Below are 25,830 nucleotides of genomic sequence, written 5' to 3'. Positions count from 1 at the left end.
TATCAAACAATAGAATGGTCCAGTTTAAACTTGAAATCAGTTTGTTGCTAAAGTAAACTGAAAAACTAGTTGATTTAAACTAGATTCTATCTAAACTGGTTAAAATCGTTTTCTCTGCGTGTATCTTAAATCAATACCTGAATACTTTTATTTAATAATCTTCTACTAATGAACTATTGAATAACTCTCTTTTTATTCATACACACCAAATTTTGAATTTCTCATCCAGCAAAACGTATTGCTGGAACCATATCAGCAAATTAAATTTTACTGAACAATCAGTAATGGTAACTGAAAAATCAGCAAACACTTAAATTGCTGGATAATCAGTTAAACATTTGTCAAACACTTACAATTTTCCAAAAATACTTTTGCACGTTTCCCCACATCAACGCGAGCTAACAGGAATCAATGAAAATTCCACCTAAAAAGGTACTCGGCAGCATCAAATGTAATGCGCCACGTCCACGATGAACATTCCTAGCATTGTAGCGCTGCTTTGGAGCTAATTTGGTGGGTTTAATATTCATTATTGAACTTTGTTTTTTTTCGAAAAGAAAAAAAAAAAACAAAAAATCCGGCCGGAATCGAGCGCGGACAAAATTACTGGTGAACCAGCAAAAAAATCGCATTACTGGATAGCCAGCAAAGTAATTATTGCTGGATGGATTGCTGGATCCACTGCATGTCAAAAATTTCTAAAAAATATTTAACTATAATACTCAACTCCTATGTAATATTTTCAATTAATTATTACTTGCAGGTCGTAGACTGTTAAATAAACTGCTATCTATGGAATCGTGAGAAGATCTCGAATTTCATTTCATTTCCATTTATTCAGTATTACATCAAATTGAAGAAAAAACTGAATCAACAATATTTCTCCATAATACACGGTTCATGACTGCCACTCTCCATCGTCGGTCACGCCCAACGCTCGCCAAGACACGTGACCATCGTGCTCTTTGCGCTCCACGCCTTTTTTATACCAAACGGATAAGTCACGAACACCAACTTTGCAGGGTTGTTGTCCGGCATTCTTGCAACATGTCCTGCCCACCGTATCCTTCCGGCTTTGGCCACCTTCTGAATGCTGGGTTCGCCGTAGAGTCCCGAGCAGACAAGAATAACAACTGAATAACATATCATGGTATTACTCTTAAATACCATTAAATCTCGATATGCCCTTCATTAGTCTCTAATAAGAGGCAAAATAACAAAAACGAATACCATAATTTAGTATAAGGAACACTTAGAAAATAACAAGTCTTGTTATTTCGATAATGAATGCATACCTAAAATTTCAAGTCCAGTTTTTGTTATTTAAAAGGTATTGAACATTTCTTGATTTTAAATTGAACCTTTTTAGATAGCTCTAAGATGTTATAGCAAAACTTGTTCTTCGGTCATTTTCACTGCTAAATAAACAAATACCACACAATATCAAACTCTGCTCAAATACCTCCATTTGTTATTATGATGTTCTCATAAAATTTCGTAGAATAATATAGCAATTACAATTTTAGGTATTAGAGCACAGGTTGCTCTTTGCATGGTATTTGGAAGTTATTCCCCTCTGCTCGGGGTGTAGCGAGATCGTGGTTCATCCTTCTCCGTCACACACCATTCTCCTGCACACCGCCGAAGATCGTCCTTAACACGCGTCACTCGTATACTCCATTGGCGTATCTAGGATTTTTTCCTAGGGGGTGCCTAGGGGGTGCCAGTTTAAGTGGCTTCCAGTTTGTTTTTTTTTTATTTTGTGTAAAAGGAAATACCGATCCACCCTCAATTTCTTAGTATAATGATATATTACGTCGCGGGAAAAATCAGTCCGCAAATTTAAACGCGCTATACATATTTTAAAGAACATTTTGTTTTTTAAAATCCGAACCGTTGTACTGATTAAACACTTTCCCCGCCATGTGAGGTTTGAAAACTTGATAACTTGATTGCGTATAATAAATGGAATTTGTATTTTCAGTTTGAGCAACAACCCCTTTGTTTTATAGATTGAAAACAATCAGGTCCGTGAGAATACGTTTTCACATACAAAATTTGGACTCGATTATCCTTAGTTCCGTTCTAAAGCTTCACGAACATATTATCAATCCAGTTGAAGCCCGGAATTTGGTGCGAGCGAACTTCGATTTTTTTCTTCGGGAGTCTGATGCTCGCACCAAATTCCGATTAAGCTATATGAAGCTAAAATTTTGACTTACTTAAAACCAACGTTGTAGTAATAAGTCAAAATTTCAACTTCGTACATTTTGGATAATCGTGTATGATACAATGAATTTGTGCTTTCGGCAAACATTGTTTCGGTAGTTCTTCAGGGAATATTCCCGGCAAATTATTTGGAAATTGTTTAGCAATTTATTTCTCTCATTAATTACATTGGATTTGGCAAATTTCTTCGGTAATATCTTTGGATCCCTATCGGCAATTTATTTAAGAATTTATTAGGTAATTAGCTTGGACTTTGATACTAAACACCTTTCACGCATCCTTTGAAATTTTCATAGGGAAATTTCTTCGGCGATTCCTTTAGGAGTTTATTTGGCTTTTTATTTCATTAGCAAATCCTTTAAAATGTTTTCTGGGGATTTCCTTCGCCAATTTTTTAGTAGTATTTCAAGCATTGTTTTGTTAATTTTAGCAATACTATTGATATTTGCTTTTTAAAATTCTCCAATTACTCTTCAGGCAATTGCTTTGAGGATTCCTTTAATGAAGCCTTTGGTAATTCATTCGACAATAACTCTAAAAACTTCCTCACATTTTTTGGAAATGACTTCGGCAAGTCATTGGCGCCATCCACAAATTACGTAACGCTCTAGGGGGAGGAGGGGGAGTATCGTCGAGCGTTACGGTCCATACAAAAAAATTCGGGGTTTCATACAAAAAAGCGTTACGGAGGGGTGAGGGGGGTCGAAAATGCCGATTTTAGCGTTACGTAATGAATGGATGCTGCCATTCTACTTTTTTTTTAATTTTCGTCAATTTTTTTGGACTATTATTATCTATGCTATTCGGTATTCCTTCGAAAACTCCTTCGGAAATTCTTTCATAAATCGCTTCTATAATTTTAATAAAAATTCTTTAGACAATTGCTTCTAGATTTATTCATTATTTATGCAAGGAATTCCGGCAGTAGATTATTTCGGAATACCTTCGGCGATTCCGATATTGCATTGAAAATTTATTTGGTAACATTATCAGCAATTCCTTTGGAAATTTTGTGGAAACTTCGATTAGTACTTTGGGAGCTTCTTCGGTAATTCCTTTGGAAATTGATTAATAGATTTCCTTCGGGAAATTATTTGAAAAACATATTTGGCGGTACTTTAAAAATTCTGTCACGGTGATTCAACGGCAATTACTTTTAAAATTCTTTCTAAATTTTCTTAACAAATTCTTTTGATGATTTCGGAATTTTGTTTTAGAATTGCTTTGTTTTTTTTTTGTGAATGTTTGTAGAAATTTTTATAGAATATATTATTATCTTCAGGAATTTCTTTGTTTATTCTTATATGAATTCTTTGGTAACTTTGAGAGTTTTAAGGTAATTTTAATGGCATTTTTCCGGCAATTTCTTTGGGAATTTGTCAGGAAGTTTTTCGTGAATTTCATAGAATTTTCTTTGAGTAAGTCGAGTTGAGGATGTCTGAATTTTCAGTTCAGCAATTTTCGGAAGCAATAAATATAAATACAATTCAATCATAAAGAATTACAAAAAATACGATAAAATTGCCTGAGAAATTTTCAAAATAACTGAGAAAGAAAATACTGAAAAAATTTCAGAGAAATACCCATTGAAATTATAGGACAGAAAATCCTAAGAAATTTCTGATAAAATTCCAAAGAAAGTACCGCAGATTTTTTTAACAAAAAAAAAACAACTATGCCGAAGGAACCCTCAAAGCTATTCTGCGGTCTAGCGAATGCGGAGTCGTGGGTTTGAATCCCACCAGAATTTTTTTTTTCAGAAATTCACATCTCAATTTATCAATTAGCAACATTCTTTGCCTTCTAATTAATTACAAGTTTTCCCCGGACATTCCTATAGGATTTCACTACAGGTTTCCCTAGTAAAACTTCCTAGGATTTCTCTGGTAATTCCAAATATTCTCGAAATTCGTTTAGGGATTCCTCTAGAGATTTCAATTGGGATTCAACTGGAATTCCTTGAAGAGGGCTAAGAGGAGTTCCTGGAGTAATACCATGATTAATTTCTAGAGAAATTAATGAATAACAATTCTAGAGGAATTTCTGGATGTGTCTAGTATATAAAAAAAATCCTTTAGGATTTTCAGGAGGAAACATTGAAGGTATTTTTGCAAGGCTCTTAGGAAGATTGTCTTGAATAATCCCAGCAAGTTTTTGAAGTAATCCCTGGAGAAATTCTTAGAAGAATTCCAGAAGAGTTTCTGCATGAGTCCTAGAAGGAATTGCTGGAAGAACCACAGCAGGAATAGCTTGAGAAATCCAGCTGAAATTCCTGGAGGAAGGCCAAGAGGAGTACCAAGAGGAATTTCATGAGAAATTTATGAGAGAATCCTTGGATAAAATTCCTTGGATAAAAAATTTTGGAGGAATCACTGGAGAGCTTCTGAAGATATCAAAGGAAAAGTCTCAGGAGGTATTCTAAGAAGCATTCTGGATTATATCATTGTATAAATCTCAGCAGAAATCCTAGGAGGAATTGCTGGAGGAAGCTATACATGAAATTCTAGAGAAACCCCATCAGGAATGTCTGGGGGAATCCAAAGAAAAAATACTTGGAATACCTAGAGAAGTCCCTGCAAAGACCGGTAGAGATATTCTAGAAGAATCTATAGAGAAAGCCCTGAAGGAATCGCAGGAGGAATTTCTGAAGGAATCTCAGGAAGATTTCCCGGATGAATTTGATTCGTATAGGAATCACTAGAAGAATTTCTTAACGTATAATTGTAAAAATTTTTGGAGGAATTGCTGGAAGAATCGCAGGAGGAGTTTGAAGTATTCTTGGAGGAAGGCCAAAAGTAGTTTCTGCAGGAAATCCATGATGAATTTCTGGTGGAATCTTTGGATAAAATCTCTGAAGGAATTCCTGGATGAGTCCTTGGAGAAATCCCTGGTAGAACAACCAAAGGAATTTCTGAAAGAATTCTAGGGAGGTTGCCTGGAAAGATCCCAGTAAAAAAAGCCAGGGGAAAGCACTAGAAGAATCCGTAGCATAATTTCTGAAGTACCACAGTTAGTTTTGCAAATTGCTTGGGGAATCCCAGCTGAAATATCTGGAGGAATATTCCTAGAATTCCGGGAGGTATCATAGAAGTATTTTTGTGAGAAGTCCTAGAAACAGGAATACCGGAGGTATCCTAAGAGAAGTTCCTCTAACAAATTCGTTGAGGAATATCTACAGTTATCCTTGAAAGGATCGGTAGAAGTAAAAGGAGGAACCCCTGATGGAATCGCAGGAAGATTTTCTGGAGAAATCCCAGGAAGATTTCCCGAAAGTATTGCAGCAAGTAAGTATGCCAGGAGAAATTCCTAGAAGTATTTCTGAAGGAGTCTTAATGGGAATTGCTTGAAGAATTCCAGCTGGAATTTATGGACAAAAGTCAATAGAAGTTCTTGGAGAAATCCCCTGTGGAATTTCTGGAAAAACCCTTGAAGAAATCACTGGAAGAATCACCGAAAAGATTTTTAGAAAAAATCCCTGGGAGATTTTCCGGAAGAACTTCTTTAGTAGAATTCCTGAAGGTATTACAGTGAGAATCTTTGGAGGAGTTCTTAGAGAATTCCTGGAGGAATGCCATGAGAAATTTCTGAAAGAATCTCTGAACAAAATCTCTAAAGGAATTCCTGAAAGAATCACCGTCGGAACTTCTGAAAGGATCCCAGGAAGATTGTCTTGAATAATCGCACCAGAAACTCCTGAAGGAATTCCAATAGAATTTTTTAGAGAAATCCCTAGAAGAATTCCGAGAAGTATCATAGTAAGAATTTCCAAAGAAATTCTAAGAGAAATTGCTGGATCAATCTCTGCAGAAATTTCGTGTATGTGAAACCCCATCAAGACTGCCTGGAGAATCCTAACGGAAGTTTATTCAAGAAATATCGGGAAGAATCCATAAAAGAAGCCTAAAAAATTACTGTATTAATAGATAGATGTATTTTAGGAGGAATCCATGGAGAAGTCTGTTGATTGTTCTTACCAATATCCAAAACGTAAAAATGTACATAAGTAATTTCGGAAGTGCTTTAGTTTTGTTTAAATGTTCCATTAATAAAAGCTTGTAATTGTTGTGTAAAGTTTTAAATCACACTGACAGTCACCTGTCAAGTGTCAAGGAATGTAAATTCTAGGGGGTGCCAAATTTGTTCTAGGGGGTGCCTGGCACCCCTGGAACCCCCCCTAGCTACGCCAATGGTATACTCCGAGTGTTTGCAGGTCTTTCTCGAGCATGGTCTATGCATCTTGTCCCTAGAAGACCCCTGGTCTTATCAGCGTCTTGTACAGGGGATAGACAAAATTATCGGGACAGGCAAAATTTTCCCTTCTCAAAAAAATTTCAAAAAGCTGTAACTTTTCGTAAAGTGCATCAAATATTCTCAAATTTTCACTGTAAGTTGATTAACTCATTGTGCATCAGTGGACAAAATTTGAAAAAGATCGAACTATTCTGCACTAAGCTATAAAGATTCTAAAAAAAGCCACAATTATCCGATAGCCAACATTGAGCTGCTATATCTCCGGATTCAATGAACCGAATGCAATGAAACTCTGCCCATTTATGACTTATATAATGAGCTCTGAAAAGCTTTTGACATAACTTAAAATTCTTCACACGGAAGAAAATTATAACGATTAGATTATTTTTCTAATAAAACACCAAATTTTCTTAAATTTCAACATCGTTTCAAAATTCAAGATACTAATTATAGTTCATTTAAATTCCCTCTTATTGTCTTGAATACAGATATGTTTTGAGAGAAAGTAACAACATAGGCGGCAATTCATTGAAAAGGTAATGGGATGCATATTAAAAATAGACTCATTTACTAAAAAATCATAAAATTTATGAAATCGCTATAACTTTTTCTCTCGTTAATAATTTCAAGTTAAGTCAAACGCTTTTCAGAGCCCATTATATAAGTCATAAATGGACAAAATTCCATTGCACCCGGTTTACTGAATACGGAGATATAACAGCTCAAAGTTGGCCATCGGATAATTCTACCTTCTTCCAAAATGCCCACAACTTCGTGCAGAACAGCCCGATCCCTTCCAAATCCTGCTCACTGACACACAAATAGTTAATCAACTTACAGTGAAAATTTGAGAATATTTGATGCGCTTTTCAAAAAGTTACAGCTAATTGGACATTTTTTGAAAAGTGAAGTCCATAGCACGTTTGCCACTGATGATGTGCCTTCGAATTTCACGGCTAGCATTATTGGCAGCCGTCAGTAAGGATCCGACTTAGACGAATTCCTCCACCATCTCGAAGGTATTCCCGTATACCGTCACATTACTACCTAGACGGATCCGGTCGTGTGCGGTTCCGCCTGCCAGCACATGTAGTTTGTTTTGGGCGCATTCACCAACCGTCCGACCTTTGCTGCTTCGCGTTTCAGGCGGAACCGTTTCAAATGTTCTGGCGATAATGTCCATGTCGTCCGCAAAGCACACAAATTGACCGTACCCTGGCTGTTGAGTCCAGCTCGTCGCATTACACCTTCCTGAGTGATGTTGATGAGTAGACATGAGAGTCTGTCACCTTGTCAAAATCCCCGGCGAGATTGAAATGAACTGGATAGATAGTTCACCCGAAACTCTTACGCAGTTTTGCACACCGTCCATCGTTGCTTTAATCAGTCTTGTCAGCTTCCCAGGAAAGCCGTTTTCGTCCATGATTTTCCATAGCTCTGTACGGTCATACTGCCGTATGCCGCTTTGAAGTCGATGAACAGGTGTTACGTTGGGACCTGGTATTCACGGCATATCTGGAGGATTTGCCGTACGGTGAAGATCTGGTCCGTTGTTGACCGGCCATCGATGAAGCCGACTTGATAACTTCCCACGATCTCATCCGTTTTAGGTGACAGACGACGGAGATGATTTGGGTAGCACTCTGTAGGCAGCATTCAAAATAGTGATCGCTCTAAAGTTCCCACATTCTAAATGGTCGCCTTTCTTGTGAATGAAGCAGATTACGGTAAAGAGCTGATTTCTTAAAAAAAAACAAATCGTTTGGGTTCAATATTTATGTTAAGTCCCCTAGAAAAATACTGCGAGGAAAACCTTTAAAAGTTCAGAAAAGAAACAGTTCGCTGTATTGATTATCATTATATTTTTTGTCTAGAAAAATGGATAATTGTGCAGAAACTTCAACAAATAAAACAAAGCCGTTAAACAGTTAGCTCATGTTTTATTCAACTAAATTACAGCTTTTCATTTGCACTAAAACACCGTCAAAACAGTTAGAGGTCAATCAGTTTGTACCTTAGTTCGTGATGCACACAATCAAAAGCACACATACAGTAACAAAAACAACACCCCCTCACGTTCAGCTCCGCCTCCCTGTCCTCTATCTAATCCACCGTCAGTTGACGGAAAGTTCCGACCGCACCACTTTCCAGCTCGGCATCCGAATTTTCCTGCCAGTACTTGGAGTCCTTGCTGACTTCGATTTCCATCTCGTCGACCAGCTGCATGCGGCCACGCATCCTCTGGCAGCGCTTCTTGAAGCCGTCGAGCATTTCCGCCCGGGGAGTCTTACCGCCGAATTCCTGCGGCAGCAGGTTCTTGTCCAGCTTGGTGTAGCACTCGTCCCAGTTTTTGTGGCACTGTTTGTTGGAAAAAAAAAGAGGTTTAGTTTGATAAGGTAAGAGTCATTAGCGTTGATTAGATGTACAACACTTGCGATCAACAGTTTGGAGTCACCCCTCAAAACATGGTTTTTTTTTCATGCCCGATGACAAAGAATTTCCAGGTGAACAAACAACAAGAACAACAACATATTTTTATTGTGAAAATATGTTGAAGGCTTTTTAATATATTTGAGACTTTTATATAATTTATGGAAGATCTTGAGATCTTCAGAAACATATAAATCTCTGAGACATCGTGATAACTTTATGAATAACCCTTCGGAAAAACAAAATGAAGAAATTCTTGAAGAGTACTGGATAGTAAATTTCGGAAAAAGCAAGTACTAAGACCATTTTCTAAAAATCTTAGGGTGTTCCCCTTGTGTTCTACTGGAAGAAATGTCGAAAATTATGTGAAAGGTTCATCAGGAAGTTTTACAGGGAAAATCGTTCAGCCGCTTGTACTTCAAATTTGTACAAGAGATCCATAGTGAAGTTTACAGATGACGATTTGAGCAAATTCTAAATAAGCTTTTAATGGAATTCCATGAAAATGTCTGGTCTACAAGTATATATGTACTAGTAATACTTCTATTAAGAACTTCAGAGGAAATACTGAATGAGTTGAGATAACAACTAATATTCGCTTTCACCTTGTTGTGTTTAGTCATAAAAAATAGGATAAAATTTACTCAGAGTACTCGCTCCTCCCTGACGGAAAATGTGGGTATGCCCTTGCAGGTGGGTTTGCTAATCATACGCCTGATAGCTAGAGGGGTCGCTTCCCGAAAAAGTTTGGGAACCTATGATAGTTAAGAATGTACGTAAGACCCAAGAAAATCAGTTTTTGTTTTTTGTCCATGTCTAACGAAACCAACTACTGAAACGATAGTTGTTTTCGCTGTGACAGTTGAGTTGGCTACAATCTGGTAGCGGTGAGCGACAGCTGGTTTAGTACATCAAGTCCTGAGTGATTAAGCTGAGATGTGCAATACTGTAGTATAGCTGAGTTACGACGATCCAGCATTATCCAAAAGCATATACAGAACAAAGCCCTTTTGTTAACATACAGCAATTTCATCGATACACAGCAATTCACATTACTGAACGCAATTAGCAGGAAATATCAGCAAAATTTGTTGATAGCCGAAGCCCGTGGCGTAATGGGCACATATCTTGGCACACATTCACTTCATAAGTGGATGATCTTGGGTTCGATCCCAGCCCCGGCACTTGCAATTTTGCGTCAGTTGCTCTTCCCCCCGAGAGTGGCTGACACCTGACCCTTTTCTGAGCATATGCCCGGGAACTTAGATATCGGCTAACGGCAACTCATAATGGACCCCCGCTGTACAAAGTGTAAGTGCAGCTGCCAATTGGAATCTCTCACGCAGTGCCATAGTGGACAAAAAAGCTTGAAATCGAATAACTGTCCCATATAAATAGGAAACTCAGCAAAGATGGGCCGTATATACGTTTACATGCATTGTAGATGTCCAGGACTGTTTAGACTACACTTGAATTTCCATTAAGGTTTCAGGAGAATTAACGGGAAAGGGGGGGATTTTTAAGCCGAGTTTAGGTTGTAGAGAGGATGGTGACCAAGGGGCTAGTCGCTCAGCACACCTTCATTTGTGCCTACTTTTCTTAGTGTACCAATAATCATCGAAGTGTGCCTCAGTGAGCCTCGGTGTGCCACTGTGGTGCCGTTGCTGAGTATCTAATGTTGATTTTGATTGTACTTTGCAGCCATCAAGGCATCCAGCCGCTTATTTTGATTTTGCAGGCCATTTGCACATTGATGCCTAGATTTTCCATCAAAATTCAAGTGCAAAAACTGTGAGTCTATGTGCTTCGGGGTGCCGTACAGCATGTATGAAGGTGTGCTTGGCATATCTTGGCACAATGTTCCATGCGACTACCCCTTGATGGTGACACTATCTAAGAAATCCCTTGGATATAGGGCATTAGATCTACAAATACATATAACTAATGTTCATTTGAACGAACAAATTCCATGTTCTCCCAACGTCATACAATAATGTTTTGTAAAGTGGTGAGTCCAATGACTGTTTAGTGTCCAATAGTTCCCTGGAGTATAGATCATCAAATCTAAAAAAAATAAGTGGTAATTTCTTATAGCTTCACGAATAAGGTTTGTACTCTCATAGACTCATACAACCCCGCTCAAGTTTCTCGGAAATGCCTTGAAAACTCTTGAAAGTCGTCTGAAACCTTTCTGAAACCCCCTTAGATTTCCGTATATCTCTTTGAAAATTGAAATGCAAAATTCATTCGTTTTTACTCCACACCGCTTATTCGATTCGTAACCAGATTCTATGCCTCTTCCCAAAATTTGAGCTGATTTGGTTGAAAATTGAGACTGTGCAAGCTCTTCAAAGTTCGTATGGGAATTACAATGGGAAAACGATGTTTTTCATTCAAGTAACCATAGCTATCCCTCAAGTATCCTAGAAGGTTAGTTAACCCCGGATACTCCTAGGCTGCTCTATCAGCTACAACTTTGCCGAAGACCGCATTCAATTCGCACGGCTTATTAATTAATTACCGGTTTTTAACCAGAATGAAAATCTTTGCTCATGATGATGAAACTATTCGATGGGCATCAGTGCAATTTGCAGTGAAACATAGTAGCCTTGATTTCTGTGTGCTATCTTTGGCGCCATGTGCAGCAATATTGCGTGCTGAGAAGCTGAAGAATAACTGTAAAAGTTTCTCCAGTTGGATAGAAATCGATAACAAATTAATAAAGCGTCCGATTTGAATGTGACCTAGAATTACCAGGGGTCAACTAGCCCTTAAGGACACTTAGGAAAATGCTACCGTTGATTGAATGAAAAATATCGTTTTTCCATACAAACTTTGAAGGGCTTGTGCAGTCTCATTTTTCAACCGAATTAGCTCAAATTTTTGGAGATGGCATAAAATCTGGTTAAGAATCGAATAAGCGGTGTGGTGCATAAACGGGTTTTTGAACTACGCTATTGAAAAGCCTTGTAGTCATCCTGAAAACCTCTTAAAATCTTCGGATACTTCTAATAAACCCCCAGGAGCCGCCTAAGATTCACTGAAATCCCTCTAAAACTCCTTCGAGACGTCCGTAAACTTTTCTCAAACTCTTTTGTAGCCCCATGATATCTTCTAAAGTCTAAACACTCACCCCAAGTAACACAGAAAACATCTTTGAGAATAAACTTCAAAAAAGACGTTGTAGTATAGTACTATAATCGTATTTTTACACATATTATGTTGAAATCATGTTATAACTGTGTTTGGCAATAACAAGTTACTGAAAAATGTTATCATCCTCACTACAAGTTGAAATAACGTAAATTTAACGTTGGTTACACAAGATATTTGTGTCATCGTTTTGCTTCAATTGAAGATGATATGTATAACATCAGTAGTACATAGTTATAACCTTTGAGCTCAAACATGTTATTAAAACGTTGTTTTCACGTACTAAATACGTTAATGTACAACATTATCAGTTTGATAGCTCTTGTCACTGACTTGATCACTATTTTAAAAACATCTCTTTCACTTAAAAATTCAAAGCAATCCAAATACGATAGCAACTTTAATTTTATGCTATGCGGTTTGATCCCGCTAGTTACAAATGGGTATGTTAATAGCCTCTAGAAAATTTGGCGCAGACCACCAAGCAGATCACAGTCACCATGGCTCGAAAGATGGGCGCCACCATTCAATTTTATTTGCATGGCAGGCCTCCCGTCACCTAAAAATCACTGGGGGTACTTATGTGGCGGCTAAATCTCACTTACCAGCACAGTTTTTACACTATTTTTGATCCCGCGAAACATACTAAAACAATTAATTGGTATTCGTTCTAGGAAACTCACTCAAACTTTGTTATTGTTATACCTATGTTCAAAACAGGTCATCCAAAACCAAAAATGACAACGTCGTATGCTATTGAGAAGTAGATGTTCAAAATACGATGCTATGATGTTTTTTCAATGTATTTCATTCGATTCTAGTGGTATTCGACAAACATTGTTATTGAGATGTATAATAGTCGTAATTTGAACGTATTTCTAGAACTTTGAGTTTTTCCGTATATCAGGCCAGACCAATTACAGTGCCTGCTCAAAAGTTTCACACTACCATTTTTATATATAGCCGTTTGTTCATCTACTGATAATTCTGCCAATAATTATCCATCTGGAACATTTTAAATATGTAATGAAATAATATAATTTCCTTATTGATAACGAAGACAAATTCTACAGTCTAAAAGAACATCATTTATAAATCATAATTGAAAATAACATCCCAAAACATTCTGACGGTACTTTGACAAGAAGCCACCATGTTGCATGTCTGAAAATGTGTTTGAAAATTTGTTACAAACCACAGAGATGTCAAAAAACTTTCTTCTTATTTCCAATCCGATGGAAAGCGAATGAATTTATGATGAGGAAAAGTGCTGATTTCACCATAAATTTTGAACGGCACATGAAATTAAGTCATAGTGCCCAAACATCGAGATGGTAAATTACAAACGAAATGTAAGGCCCGATAATTATTTTGAGCCATCACTAAATACTTCATTTATAATAGATGCCATATTTATTTGCTGTGCGTGGCTAAAAAATATTAATTTCGTGCCGGCAATAAGTAAGTTGTTATGATGTTGCTGAGAACATATTCGATACATAATTTTATGTTATAATAATGTATTGAAAAACATCTTCAGTAACATCAAAGATGTTTTATAAGCCGCCATTTTTTGCGCTTTTTCGGTTATATAAGTGAATGAAAATACGTTTCCCATATTTGAAACGAAACATGGATGTTTGTATGAAACAGGTATTATATACAGAATTATAACAAATTGTGTTACTTGGGACGAAACCCATTAAACGCCATCAAACTTCTCTGAAACCCCACGGAAACCCAACTTAGGCCCCTGTTAATTTATCTTAAAATCTCCTGAAACCCAATGAAAGTCCCAAAAACCCATTAAAACACTATGAAACATCTTATAGTACACCTAAAACCTCCAAAAACCCTCGAAAAGTTCTTTTTAACTCCCAGAAACCGCCCTGGAAGCTCTTGAAATCTCCTGAAATCCAGTGAAAGGGTTTCATCACCTTCCCATCCCTCACGCAACTGAGAGGGGAATAAGCCACTGCGTCCAATTAGTTGAACTTTATTGACAAGAGAAAACATTCTTGAATTGAGTGTCCCTGGGGAACTGATAAAGGGGGCTGATTCTCCCTAAAACCTCTTGACATCCCCTGAAAATCTATGAAACGCATTGAAACCCCTCTGAAACCCCCTTGAAGCTGTCCTGGAGGAACTTAAAACCCCTGGAACCTCTCACTGAAACCCAATAAAGCCCTCTGAAACGGCTTGCAACATTTTTTGTAACTTTCTGAAACTCTCTGAAAAGCCGTTAATTCTCGTGAAATCTCGCGTGACATTACCTTAAAAACTTCTACAGGTTTTTTTTGGCTGCTGTCACAAGTCCCAAGAAGCACACATGCCACAGAAGAGTTTCGGCAGCGCTGGTTTTGGTTGTCCAGAAGCCGCTGTGACTTACTTCTAGCAAGTAAGTGCTGATTTGTTAGTGACAGTCACTTTTGCGCAGCCAAATCCTCCGCTGCTGTGACTTTTCTGTGACAAGTGTGTTGCATGGGGTGTAGGCCTGAAGTTCTGAATTCCAGGGTAGTGCATAACTATAGGGGCAGTCTATGAACTACGTGGTGTTTTTTTCTAAATATTCCGAAATGATTTTCTGTAGACAAAATATCACAAAATAATACTCACGAAAACACGTTCCCGCAACTTTTCACTAAGCAGAGCAAGAGCAAAATTCGCAATCGTAAGCGTTGCTGCTGGAGTATTGACGAAGTGGAACTCCTGAATTCTCAACGGGAAAGCTTTGTTGAGGAACGAGGCTAGCACACGGATTTCGCTCAGCGTGATCAAGCTCAGCTGCGACATGGTCATTCCGGAGAGATCGTAAACCAGCACCAGCCCGGCGCACTGCACTTCGTTGGTATCGAAGAAGGATTCGTTGACCAACATGTGGATACGCATCACGTCCGCAGCGGTGAACTTCGTTGGATCCAGCTGGGCGGTATCGTTGAAGATCAAGGCACGGCCTTGGGCATCTCGTTCCGGAAGTGGGAACAGATACCCCGTGTCAACCAGGGCTGCAAGCTGTGGTTCTTCGATGTCCAGCTTGGTGAACCACTGCGGGTACATCATGCGAGCCACCAGGTACCGCTCCAAGGTTTCCGTGGCCGTATTGATAGAGTACTTCTTGCCACGAAGGAATCGCAACAGGAAGGGAGCGTCCGTACGGCACTTCTTGATGTGAGGGTGCTTTGCGATCCAGTCGCGCAATTGCTCCAGACCCTGTTTGCGCATGGCATCATCCTCACGCAGCTGCTCCGAAGCAATATTCTGATAGAATCCGCTCAACTCGGCCACACGATCATCGTACTTTTCCGGAGCCTTTTCCACACTTGGGATCGCAAACAGATAACTATCTTCGGCGCACATTTTCCAACCTTTGATCACTCGATTACGGAACGACGCACGTTTACACCGCCGAGGCTTATCACAAAGAGACAGGGCTGGCCGTTTGAAGTGAGGATCGACAACCGACTGACTGCTGCCCACTGCTTGGATTTACTATTTATTATTGAGGTGCCGCAGGGGCATTTCTTTACGTTTGAAGTGCTTTAGTTTTGATAGTTTTTCGGTTGATGGCACCTAGTGGCCATGTGCGCACGTGAAGATGGACACACCACCGTCCTGCAGTGATCACGGTTAGTTACATTTTGCCTTCGATATGCGGGGGAAGGACGGACGTTGAATTGGCTGAACGAAAAAAAGTGCGTAATATATGATGCTTTAATTATGTGTTGTGGAGTTTATGACACCTCGTTTTAATCGCTTTAACAAGTCTGGCTGCAATTAGAACGGAGAAGTGCTGGACCTAATGGAGGCAACTTGTAATGGTTCTGGTCTAGCTGACGTAACAGCTTTGAAGACAGTTTTTTGCATCGCACGTCGTAAGACTGTTGAAAAAAAAGTAGTGAAGTTTTCTGAGCAGAAGCGATTGTTATGTTTCCCAACCTGCGTAGGTGGATTTTGAAAATTAGGGAAAAGTTTTTACAAAAGAAAATCCTCAAATTCCATCAATTCAGGTGGTAAGTAAGAAATACTTATGGTGTCGACCGCTCTAATGATGATTATGATTGAATTCCCAACATCCAAGTTTTTCACTACAACAATGTGCTTAATAGTGCAATTGGGAGACATGATCAATATTCCCTAGAAGTGAGATAGATACAAGTTCGGTGTCTTCATTTATCAGATGTTGTTTGTAATTGAAATTGAGACATACTCCTCCACCATCGAACATTGTTTATCAACAGTTTTGAACCGTTTAGGAACTATAGGATGTGGCCACCGGATATAATGTAAAAGGTTATAAAACTTTATTGATTGCCACACAAATACTGGAAAACCTTACATACATACAAGTTACCAAGTTAACCGAGCGACATGGTCCGTTTTTCGCTTCGAAGATTTTATGAAGCCAAGAAACTGCAATTCGGCCACTGCCCTTGTAAAGCGTGCTTGAATCTTTGGATCAACCTGTTGGTCCTGATCATCATCGGGTTCACCGCACTCGTCTACCACCGTACGGAATGCCTTCAGCCAGTCGAACAGATTGATCATCCGGCCGCTTTCCAAGTGCAGCTTGTAGGCCACCGAAAGGTCCGGCAGGGTTGGAACCAAACTGCAATGCTCACCTAATTCGCAACATTCGCACTGCAGATAGTACTGTGGAATGTTCAGGGCTGTGTGAACCGCAGCACGTGGAACGCCGACCATGTGTCGCCGAATCGTGGCCGATTCTCCGTACACAAACAGCTCGATCAACGGGATGTTCCGATTGAATGGCCGCAGGTGCTTCCGGAAAACGTCGTTGGTCAGGTAGGACATCAAATTACCCACTGATCGCGCAAATGGAGATTCCACCTTCGGTTGGCGAGCAGCGTTCAGAAGCTTCTGCTGCAACTCTTGGCGACTCATCTTGGGCGATGCGATGAAGTTTCCGACGGGTGCTTCCGCTGGAACTATCGCGACACGCTCCATGCCAGCAGAGGCAATTTCATTCGATAACCGTTGCAAATCCTGAACGATCTTTTCTAGCGTTCCCACTTCGAATATCGTTATACCACGATCGGATGCCTCGTCGCGTCCGCGGACATACCTTATACCTATTTCCATCATTCTTGTCGTTTTGGTAAGAATTTCCTCTTCGGACATGAGCGAAACCATTTGCAGGCACTGTCGGAATTCATCCGTTTGAGTGACATCCGTCGAGATACAGTGTGAATAGAGCTCTCTCAGCTGCTTTCCCAGCGGAACTTTAGGTAAATCTTGTACCAATGCCAGCAACATATCCAGCGTGCAATGAAAATTAAACCAGAAGTTGTGCACATCGAGCACGATCGATGGCAACATCCGCCGGAGGTAGTCATCATTGGTGAGGAAATCTATGACTTCCTGGGGATTGTCCAACGATTCGATAAGAGGCTGAAATGAAGGCAGTTGCCTGATGGTCTCCATATCGGCTGCACTGAGTTGATCCACGATTTCCTCCAGTTCTTCGCGATCATTAGTCGAACTACATTGGGCGTAGATTGAACACCGACCGAAGTGCTCCATAAGGGCGTACTTGAATCCCTCCACAAATCCTTTCGCTGAGAAATCGTAAAACAAGAATATGTCCGTCAACAGTTTGAACATGTTACCGGACAAATGAAACGGACAGTATGGCGTCAGGAAGACATTTTCCAACACTTTGTTCAGATTGGCCACGGACGGTTCCGACTGGAATATGCTGAGCTTGATCTTGCTGGTCACGTGGTACGGTAGTACACTGTGAATCGTGGCCACCGAGGTGGCTACACCGAATATTAGGACAAACGGTAGTTCTGCGGCATAGGAATTCATCACCAGTAGCAAGTCCTGCAGCACATCCGGACTGAACACCTCGAAATCCGGCACAATTACCGTCAAATTCGGCTTCTGATCCGACTGTCCATGTTTCTGCAGGTACCACGCTCGCAGCACACCCAAATTCAGCTGATTCTTCCTCAGTCTACGACTGTCCCCGTCCTGCTGTTCCTCTTCCACAAACCCAGACACCAGTGTCTCCACGACAGTCCCGAGACTGGAGCTGCACCACCAGAGACATCGTATTGTTCCGGATGTTTCCGGCCAACGTTTCAAACTGGGCCATGTGGTCGATTTGATTGATCCCGGTGAGCAGGGCCGCAGTCGGCAACACTCCATCGTATTCCAAGCTTCGATAGCATCCTTCAACGAACTTGAGCAAGTCGTCCAAAATTTTCCCATAGCTGCACGATTGTAGCTTGTCCAGCTGATCGCGAATCCTGGTCCACATTTTTCGATAGCTTCGGTACCATAGAGCATCGGTGGCCGTACGGTCCAGCAGGCTACGGCATTTCTGCGGTTGGCGATGGGTTATGGCTTTCGTTGCACCGTTTTTGAACACGAAGACTCCCTTTGAAACGGATATAGTAGAATCCATGTTTAATCATGATTATTATATTTAAACTGCAATACTACATATACTTTTACAAAAAATATTACTAAAGTTTATAATTTAATCTAGGATGCAGCTCAAACATAAACCAATCTCCGCAGGAACCTGCTACATACTGTATAGTGGGGTGCACATCAATAATTCATTTTTGCAGCCTCAATTATTGACTTCAGCGGTATGGTGTCTTGAAAGAATTTGTTCAAAATACTCAACTCTTTATTTTGGGATATTTACCTTTACCTAGTTCACCTAAAAGTACGATAGAAATTGTTTTTTTCAAAAATGTGATCGAGTATTGGTGTCTTCTGCAAAGTTGCAGAAAAATGTGTTGTTGAAAAGTTTTCCAAACAAACTATTACCTTATTTGCTCATTTTTAAGAGTTATGTGTTATTTTTTGTGGATGACCTCTTGAAATAGTTTTTTTTTCGTAAAAAAAATTTTTGGTATTTTTCATATGTTCTACAAAATTATTCTTTGTGATGAAATACACCTCATTCTGTTTTTTTTTTCTTATTAGAAGTACGTTCCAAGTAGAGCAGAGCCTGCATCTCAACTTAAAATCACAAAGAAAAAAATTCCTTGGGGAGTCCTTGAATCCCTGGAGTAATCACAGGAAAAATGTTGGGAAAATTCCTGGAGGGAACCTAGGATTCCTACAGATATTATTGCTGGAGTACTTCATGCAATTACAGCAACTAGCAATGACAGCATTTTATTTTTTTCTTATTCATTCTCCAAACAGAACACGAAAACGATCGGTATGAAGGACGGGGAAAGTCCCGGCTTCCATCCTTCTCTTTCTCGTGTTTAGAGCGAGTAAAAAAAGAAGCTGCCAACACAGCTGCCAATTACAGCTGAGATTCTTCCGAAAAAATCTGCTGTGATTCCTTCAGGAATTTCTACGAGGATAGCTACAAAAATGTCTTAGAATGTTCTTAGTGATTCCTGTTGGAAATCGTCTTAAGATTCCTTTAGGCATTCTCGTTGGCCCCCAGGAATGCTGTTGGGATTTATTTAGGAATTTCTGATAGACTCAATCAGGCAATTGCTGCTGGGGATCCTCTTGGACGATTCCGAAAAGTTGTTACAGAAGAAATACCAACTGAAAATGTTTGAGAAACCTCAACAAAAATTCCTTGAGAAATCTTAGTAGGAATATCTACTGAAACCCTAAAAGAAATTTCTAGAGGGTTTGGAGGAATCACAGGAAAAATATGGAAAGGTATCCTTACAGAAAACTCTGAAGCGATCACAGCAAGAATGTTTAGACTTAGAATTAATCCCATGAGGCACTTCTGGGGAGAATAAGAGAACGATTCCCTTAGGATTCACTGATATATGATGCCCTTTACTGGTATTTACCAGATTTTCTGGTATGTCATAAACATACAGAAAAACTTGTAGTTAGAAGGCACAGATTGTTGCTAATTGACAAATTGAGAGATGAATTTGTGAAAAAAAAATCACGTTCTGGTGGGATTCGAACCCACGACCCCGTATTCGCTAAACCGGTGCCTTCTAGATGGGGTTCTCTACAATTTTTTGCAGGGAGTGCTGAAGCAATACCCCCTGCTAGGATTCATCCAATAATTCTTATGGCTTTACCACTTTTCTGTGATTCATCCAGCAATTCCTGCTGTTATTTATTCATGTTTTTTTTACAAATATAGTTTTTATGTCACAAAAGTTCAGCTTATTAGACGCAGTGACTTAATTCCTCCAACAGGGAAGAGAAAAAATAGTATTCTTGCTGAAAAAAAATAGTAAATCCACTTGAGATTATTTTAGAAACTACTGCTGGAATTGGTGCAGGACTGCTACTGGGATTTCAAACATTTCTGGCAGAAATCCTCTATGATTTTTTTTTTCTGAGTTTTGCATAAAATACCTCCAGGACGCCCGAGCAGAGGGGAATATCAAATTAATAACTACAAAATTACAAAACCTGTTTTTATATCTCGTTTTGTTATTATTGTATTATCAAGGCATTACGTTTCCATAACATGTTTTGTTGGACCATCTTATTTTGTTATGACCAAGCTATTGGTATACACTATACAGCCATTAAATAACATTTCAATATTACATTTTGTTGCGGAACAAGTTTGATTATTATTGTATTATTGAGAGTGTACAAATACCTTATGCTATTGCTATCGAAACTAAAACAAGTTTTGAAATAAATCCTACGTCATTCAACAACGTTTTTTTTATCTGTATTAACGAGATTTTTAGCCCTAGGCTAGTTCATCTCGGGACCCACACTTTACTTCCCTTCCGAAGGAAGAACTCACATTTTGCGAGTTTGTCGGGAGTGGGATTCGATCCCAGGTCCTCGGCATGATAGATTCAACAACGTTATTTACAGTATTTCGCGAGTTATGCTTACGGTATCACATTTGATAAGAGGTGTGGTAAATTCCGTGACATGGAGGTGCTGTAAGGTGTACAAAACCAAGTCCCTGCTGGGCGCCGCGAGGTTTGAAATTGACTGTGTTGTAGCTGAAAAGTTCCCAAAATATCAGCCCCTGCCCAAGTGGCGCAGCACCCTACATACATAAAAACGAGAACATAGCAGACGATATTGAAGATGGGGTTTGAAAGGGACGTTCCAGACTCCGCCTTTGACATGAGAATTTCAATGATTAAAATGTCAAACTCAATAAGTAAACTTATTTGAACGAAGCTAATACAGACAGCTGAATCCAAAATTGTAGATGGTTTTGAATTAGATTTTTCAGAAATATTTTATATTTTCACATGTTTTCCCTGTCGTTCCAGAGGATGAAGTCGAATCTACCAATTTGTGGTAAAACATTACATGAATAGTTGAAAATACGCCTATGAGGGAAGAGAGAAACTGAAGTTCGCAATGATTGTTCCGCCATTCTCACATGCTGGTCTAAATATGTATAGCATTCTCAGCTAACACGAAGTCATATATGATGTAGAAAAGGATACTAATGTGGAGGCCATATGCGTACATGCTTTCATTTAACCACGGGTAAAGTGTACGCATATCGCCTCCACTTTAGCATTCAACAGCATGTGCGATTGTTTGATATCATAACTAATTTTGCTTTCGGGATGTTATCAATAACTCTTTAATATCAAAATTTGTTATTGAAATATTTCCCAAATTCACTGTTATTAAGTTGTTATTGACACTAACAAAACATGTTATTAAATTGATTTTCCAGGAACAAATTTTTGTTATGTGACTTGTTATTTTGCCGCTTATGACAGACAAGTTTATAACTCAATATGTTATGTTAATAACATAAAAATAACTAATTCCATTATGTAGTTATTTTGCCAAAATAACGCTCTTTGTTATGCTGTTGTTATTCTCTTCTGCTCGGGCGCTGTTCCTGCTGAACATATTTAAAAAAATCGAGAAGAATTCCGAAAAATTAAAGTAGGAATTTCAGCAATAGTTTTTAGATTTCGAAAGAAGGAATCCGTGAAAAATCTCTAAAAGAATCATAGCAGGAAACTTTGAACTTTAAACTGGAGAACTTTAAAAGGACCAGGAATCCCAGGAGGAAGTCCTGGAAAAATCCTTGACTAAATTTTCGTAGCAATTTCAAGAGTCATTTGCTGAAAAAATGTGTTGAAAAAATATCTTGAAATATCTCCAGGAAAACCTAATGGGATTCTGCTAGAAATTTCTGCTGGATTTTCTCTATAAAGCCTGTATCCGCAATAATCGGGACACAGAAATACAGCTGTGACTCTGCTATAGATACATTAAAATTGCTCAAATTTGGCCCAATAACATCTTCAGATGTGTTCATTTCACCTACAAATTTTCATGTGAATCGGTGTAGTACTTTTTTATGTAAAAATGAAAGAGTGGAATGTGCGCCATTGAATTTTGTACAGCCCCTAGATTTGCTTGTCAGCGCTGTAACTTTTGAATTTGCCAAAGGAAATGGTTGAAATTTTAAACACAAACCTCTCAATCTACATTTTTTGCATAGGCAAATAGGCAAAATTTCAAAAAGGTCAATGCATTATCAAAAAAATTATAGTCGAAACACGTATTGGGAATGAACGTGATCTTAGCCCCTCAGACAGCTAAAAGTCAGCACCCTTTATTGTTTCGATTGTACTATTGAAAATACTATGCCAATAATCATTAAATTTTGCAGACAGAATATACACATAATCAACTACCTTCTGTGGAAATTTCATGAAAATTGGCACAGAAATTCAAAAGTTATGAATAGGCAAACATCGCACATGAAAAACACGTAAAATTTTTGCACTAACCCCTAACCAGTAGCTTTCAAACCAATTGATCAAAGTTGATGAAATTATGCAAGAATGTGCCTCTATGAGTATCATAAACGCTAACGAAATTTCATAATTATCATTACAGAACTTTGAACTGTAGCGTAAAAGAACCATCTATTATGTTAAGTGTTGAGCTAGCGTAAGTTAAAAAACACTATAATAAAGAAAAAAAAATCTATTATGCAAATATAAACATTGGTCATGATTGTACAAAGTGGTGCTTAACACCACGTCTGTTTGTTTTTCATGCACATTTAAAAGTAATGCATCGATTTTTATGAAATTTGGCACAAATAATAAACATACACTAAAGAGTTCTCAGTCAATTATTTGGCCAATTTTACCGATCCATTACAGAGCTACAGCCGAACTTCTGTGTTCCGATTATTGCGGACACGGGCTTCAGATTTCACCAAGGATTCTTCTGTAAATTGCTCCGCTGATTCTTTTAGGGGTTTCTTCAAGGATTTCTCTAGGAATTCCTAGAGACGAACCAGCCAAGGGCTGAAAGTCTCTATAATAAAGATAAATCAATCAATCAATTCCTCTCGGAATACCTCTAGAAATTCATGCTGGGATTCTTTCATAAACTAATCTCATGATTTCTCCAAGGATTTTTACTGAGATTACTCAAGCATTTCCAGATGGTATTTCTGCAGTTATTTTTATAGGAGTCCTCCACGATTTCCTGGAGGATTTGCAACATGAATTTTTTGAAGAATCCCAGAAATACAACTTGTTTGATTCCTACCATGATTTCCAAGAGAAATCCAGCGGCAATCTAAAAGAAATTTCAAATGACATTCTCATAGAAATCTAAAGAGGATTCCCAGTAAGAATACGAAGAGAAATTCATTGACGATCTTTAAAGAAATTCAGAAAGATACTCTAAAAATTATCAGGGTGAAAAATTCTCAGGGTGCTGGAATTTTTTAAAAATGTCTGAAAAAATTACAGAAGGAACTTCCCTAGAGGAATACCTGAAGGCACTCTTGGAGAAATCCGCGGAGAAATATCAAGGAGGACTCTTAGAGGAATCCATGCAGAAATCTTTGGATTTTTTTCGCTCTCTTCCATGAATGCCTGATGGGAAATTCTTTATGAGATTACTCCAGAGGTTTTCTCAAGTATTCCTATACAAATCCGTTCTGTGATTTCTCCAGGGATTCCCGTGGAATCCCAGCAAGTCCTCCTGGCAAATTCCACCAGAAATTCATGAATGAATATCAGCAGCATTCCTGTAACAATTCTCTGCAAGAATTCCTAAAGAATTATCAAGTGAATTACCAGCTAGAATTTTTGGATAAGTTTTAAAAAAATATCTGGAAGAATACTTGTACCAGGAGATTTTGAAGAAATATATTTTTATAAATTCATTTAAAATGTTAACTACTTAGGCCACCAAAGAACCGCAACTCACAGATGGTAAACCACTGGTTGAGGTCATTTTATTCTTAGAGTAAATCGTTTAATTACGCTTATAATGCACTGCACATATTCAGCTCACATCAGTCGCTAAAGGAACTCCAACCGTTGTCGCCAAGCAGCAGCATCTCATTCTGTGACCATGTCCGCCCCCTGCCTGGACAAAGCCCCCGAAACGTACGATGATCGCCTGGCTGAAATGGAAGCGCAGTTCGAACAGCACGCGAAGACCTACCTCCGCGAGGAACCGGAACTACGGCAGCAGATGTTGGACCAGCTTCGGGACTGGATTGCCAAGCATCCTCACATCCGGAAAGTTCGTACCGATGCCCTGTTCCTGGTGAAGTTCCTTCGCGCGAAAAAGTACAACTTTATCAACGCATCCAAACTGTTGGAACGCTATCTGGCTACCAAAGTGCTGCATCGGGATTGGTTTGGGCGGTTGGACATTGAGGATCCGGAGCTGAGTGCCTTGGTGGACACGGGGTATCTGTTTCCGCTGCCGGAACGGGACAGCAAGGGTCGTACGTTGCTGTTCAGCGTGGCGTCCGGAATAGATCCAACCAGGTTCAGTGGTCGACATGCGTGTCGTCTGCACATGATGACGGCGGAACTGTGCGCGGAAACGAATGAATTTCTCTGTGGAGGATTTATTCTGGTGTATGACTTTTCCAATATTACGCTGGCTCATCTGAATGTGGTTTCGTTCAACGACATTCGTTTGCTCTCCAAGGCAGCAAACAATTCACTAGCGGTGAGAGCTCAAGAGGTGCACTTTGTAAATACTCCGAGCGCAGGTTTGACGATTGCAAACTTCGCTCTACAGTTGGCCAATGAGAAGCTTCGAAGTAGGATTTTCGTAAGTATTATCTGAATATTGAACTGCCACTGTTCCATAACATTCCAATATTTTCCAGTGTCACAAAAACTGGGATGAGTTGTACAAGAAGGTAGACAAGAACCTTCTACCGAAGGAGTATGGCGGAACGATTCCCCAGCAGGAACTGATTGACTCCTTCAAAGGGCGCTGCAAAGAGATGCGCCCACTACTGATGGCGTACGACGAAATGGATATGGAGATAGCAAAAGATTCCGAGTACGCGAACTGTGGAATCGAGGACGAACTGGAGTCTGGAGCGATTGGCACGTTCCGAAAATTGCAGGTTGATTGAGTTGTGATGGATTGGATTAGTAAAAAGAATTTTGAAAATCAATATCGTGTTCTTGGTTATCTAATTTATGAGAACATGAGTACGGCATAAACTGATCATTATGGAAGCCATTTAGTATTTATTAGCTACCCCCAGAATGTCCGCCTTCCCACAACCCCCTAGAAACATTTCATGTTTTTTTTTGGTCGGATTATGTATAATGTATACTTTAAACTTTAGGGTAAACAGGTATAATATGCCCCCCCTAAGCAGAAATGGCAATATATCTAAAATTGGCACCTTATCCCATCTATTGTCCACTGCAAATCGTTGTTTCTAAAGTCAGTGAAGTGTTCCATGAGAACTTTACCTCTAGAGGGGCGGCTATGGAAGCTTTGAAACGTTTTCCGAAAACGTTCCAAAATTTACCTCATCAAAACAAACGG

The 25,830-nt window shown here is 39.1% G+C and overlaps 3 protein-coding genes across 3 annotated transcripts; 1 reads left to right on the top strand and 2 right to left on the bottom strand.

Moving 5' to 3' along the window:
- Positions 1-8,413: 8,413 nt before the first annotated feature.
- LOC109414010 (alpha-tocopherol transfer protein) lies at positions 8,414-15,712 on the bottom strand. The gene is made up of 2 exons (XM_019687736.3): positions 14,680-15,712; positions 8,414-8,838 (listed from the first exon to the last, which is right to left on the bottom strand). The coding sequence occupies exons 1-2, from the start codon at positions 15,418-15,420 to the stop codon at positions 8,584-8,586; spliced, it is 996 nt and encodes a 331-aa protein (XP_019543281.3). The 5' UTR covers positions 15,421-15,712; the 3' UTR covers positions 8,414-8,583.
- Positions 15,713-16,364: 652 nt separating this feature from the next.
- On the bottom strand, positions 16,365-18,591 carry LOC115268651 (origin recognition complex subunit 3-like). Its single transcript, XM_062849291.1, is given in 2 exon segments — positions 16,365-18,100; positions 18,102-18,591. Coding segments are annotated over 2 exon segments (2,082 nt in total). The 5' UTR covers positions 18,494-18,591; the 3' UTR covers positions 16,365-16,410.
- A 5,733-nt stretch (positions 18,592-24,324) lies between these two features.
- LOC109399163 (clavesin-1) lies at positions 24,325-25,456 on the top strand. The gene is made up of 2 exons (XM_019671591.3): positions 24,325-25,092; positions 25,151-25,456. The coding sequence occupies exons 1-2, from the start codon at positions 24,376-24,378 to the stop codon at positions 25,403-25,405; spliced, it is 972 nt and encodes a 323-aa protein (XP_019527136.3). The 5' UTR covers positions 24,325-24,375; the 3' UTR covers positions 25,406-25,456.
- Positions 25,457-25,830: the final 374 nt, after the last annotated feature.

The sequence above is a fragment of the Aedes albopictus genome, chromosome 2 (assembly GCF_035046485.1).
Source record: "Aedes albopictus strain Foshan chromosome 2, AalbF5, whole genome shotgun sequence".
NCBI lineage: Eukaryota > Metazoa > Arthropoda > Insecta > Diptera > Culicidae > Aedes > Aedes albopictus.
The sequence above is the reverse complement of the archived record's forward strand: the minus strand, read 5'-3'. Positions and strand labels throughout refer to the sequence as shown.

Coding starts and splice junctions, on each gene's coding strand:
- LOC109414010 (XM_019687736.3), bottom strand. CDS start 15,420: ATGTGCGCCGAAGATAGTTATCTGTTTGCGATCCCAAGTGTGGAAAAG. Junction 8,839..14,679: donor AGTTGCGGGAACGTGTTTTC/GTGAGTATTATT, acceptor TCCAACAAACAG/TGCCACAAAAACTGGGACGA.
- LOC109399163 (XM_019671591.3), top strand. CDS start 24,376: ATGTCCGCCCCCTGCCTGGACAAAGCCCCCGAAACGTACGATGATCGC. Junction 25,093..25,150: donor AGCTTCGAAGTAGGATTTTC/GTAAGTATTATC, acceptor AATATTTTCCAG/TGTCACAAAAACTGGGATGA.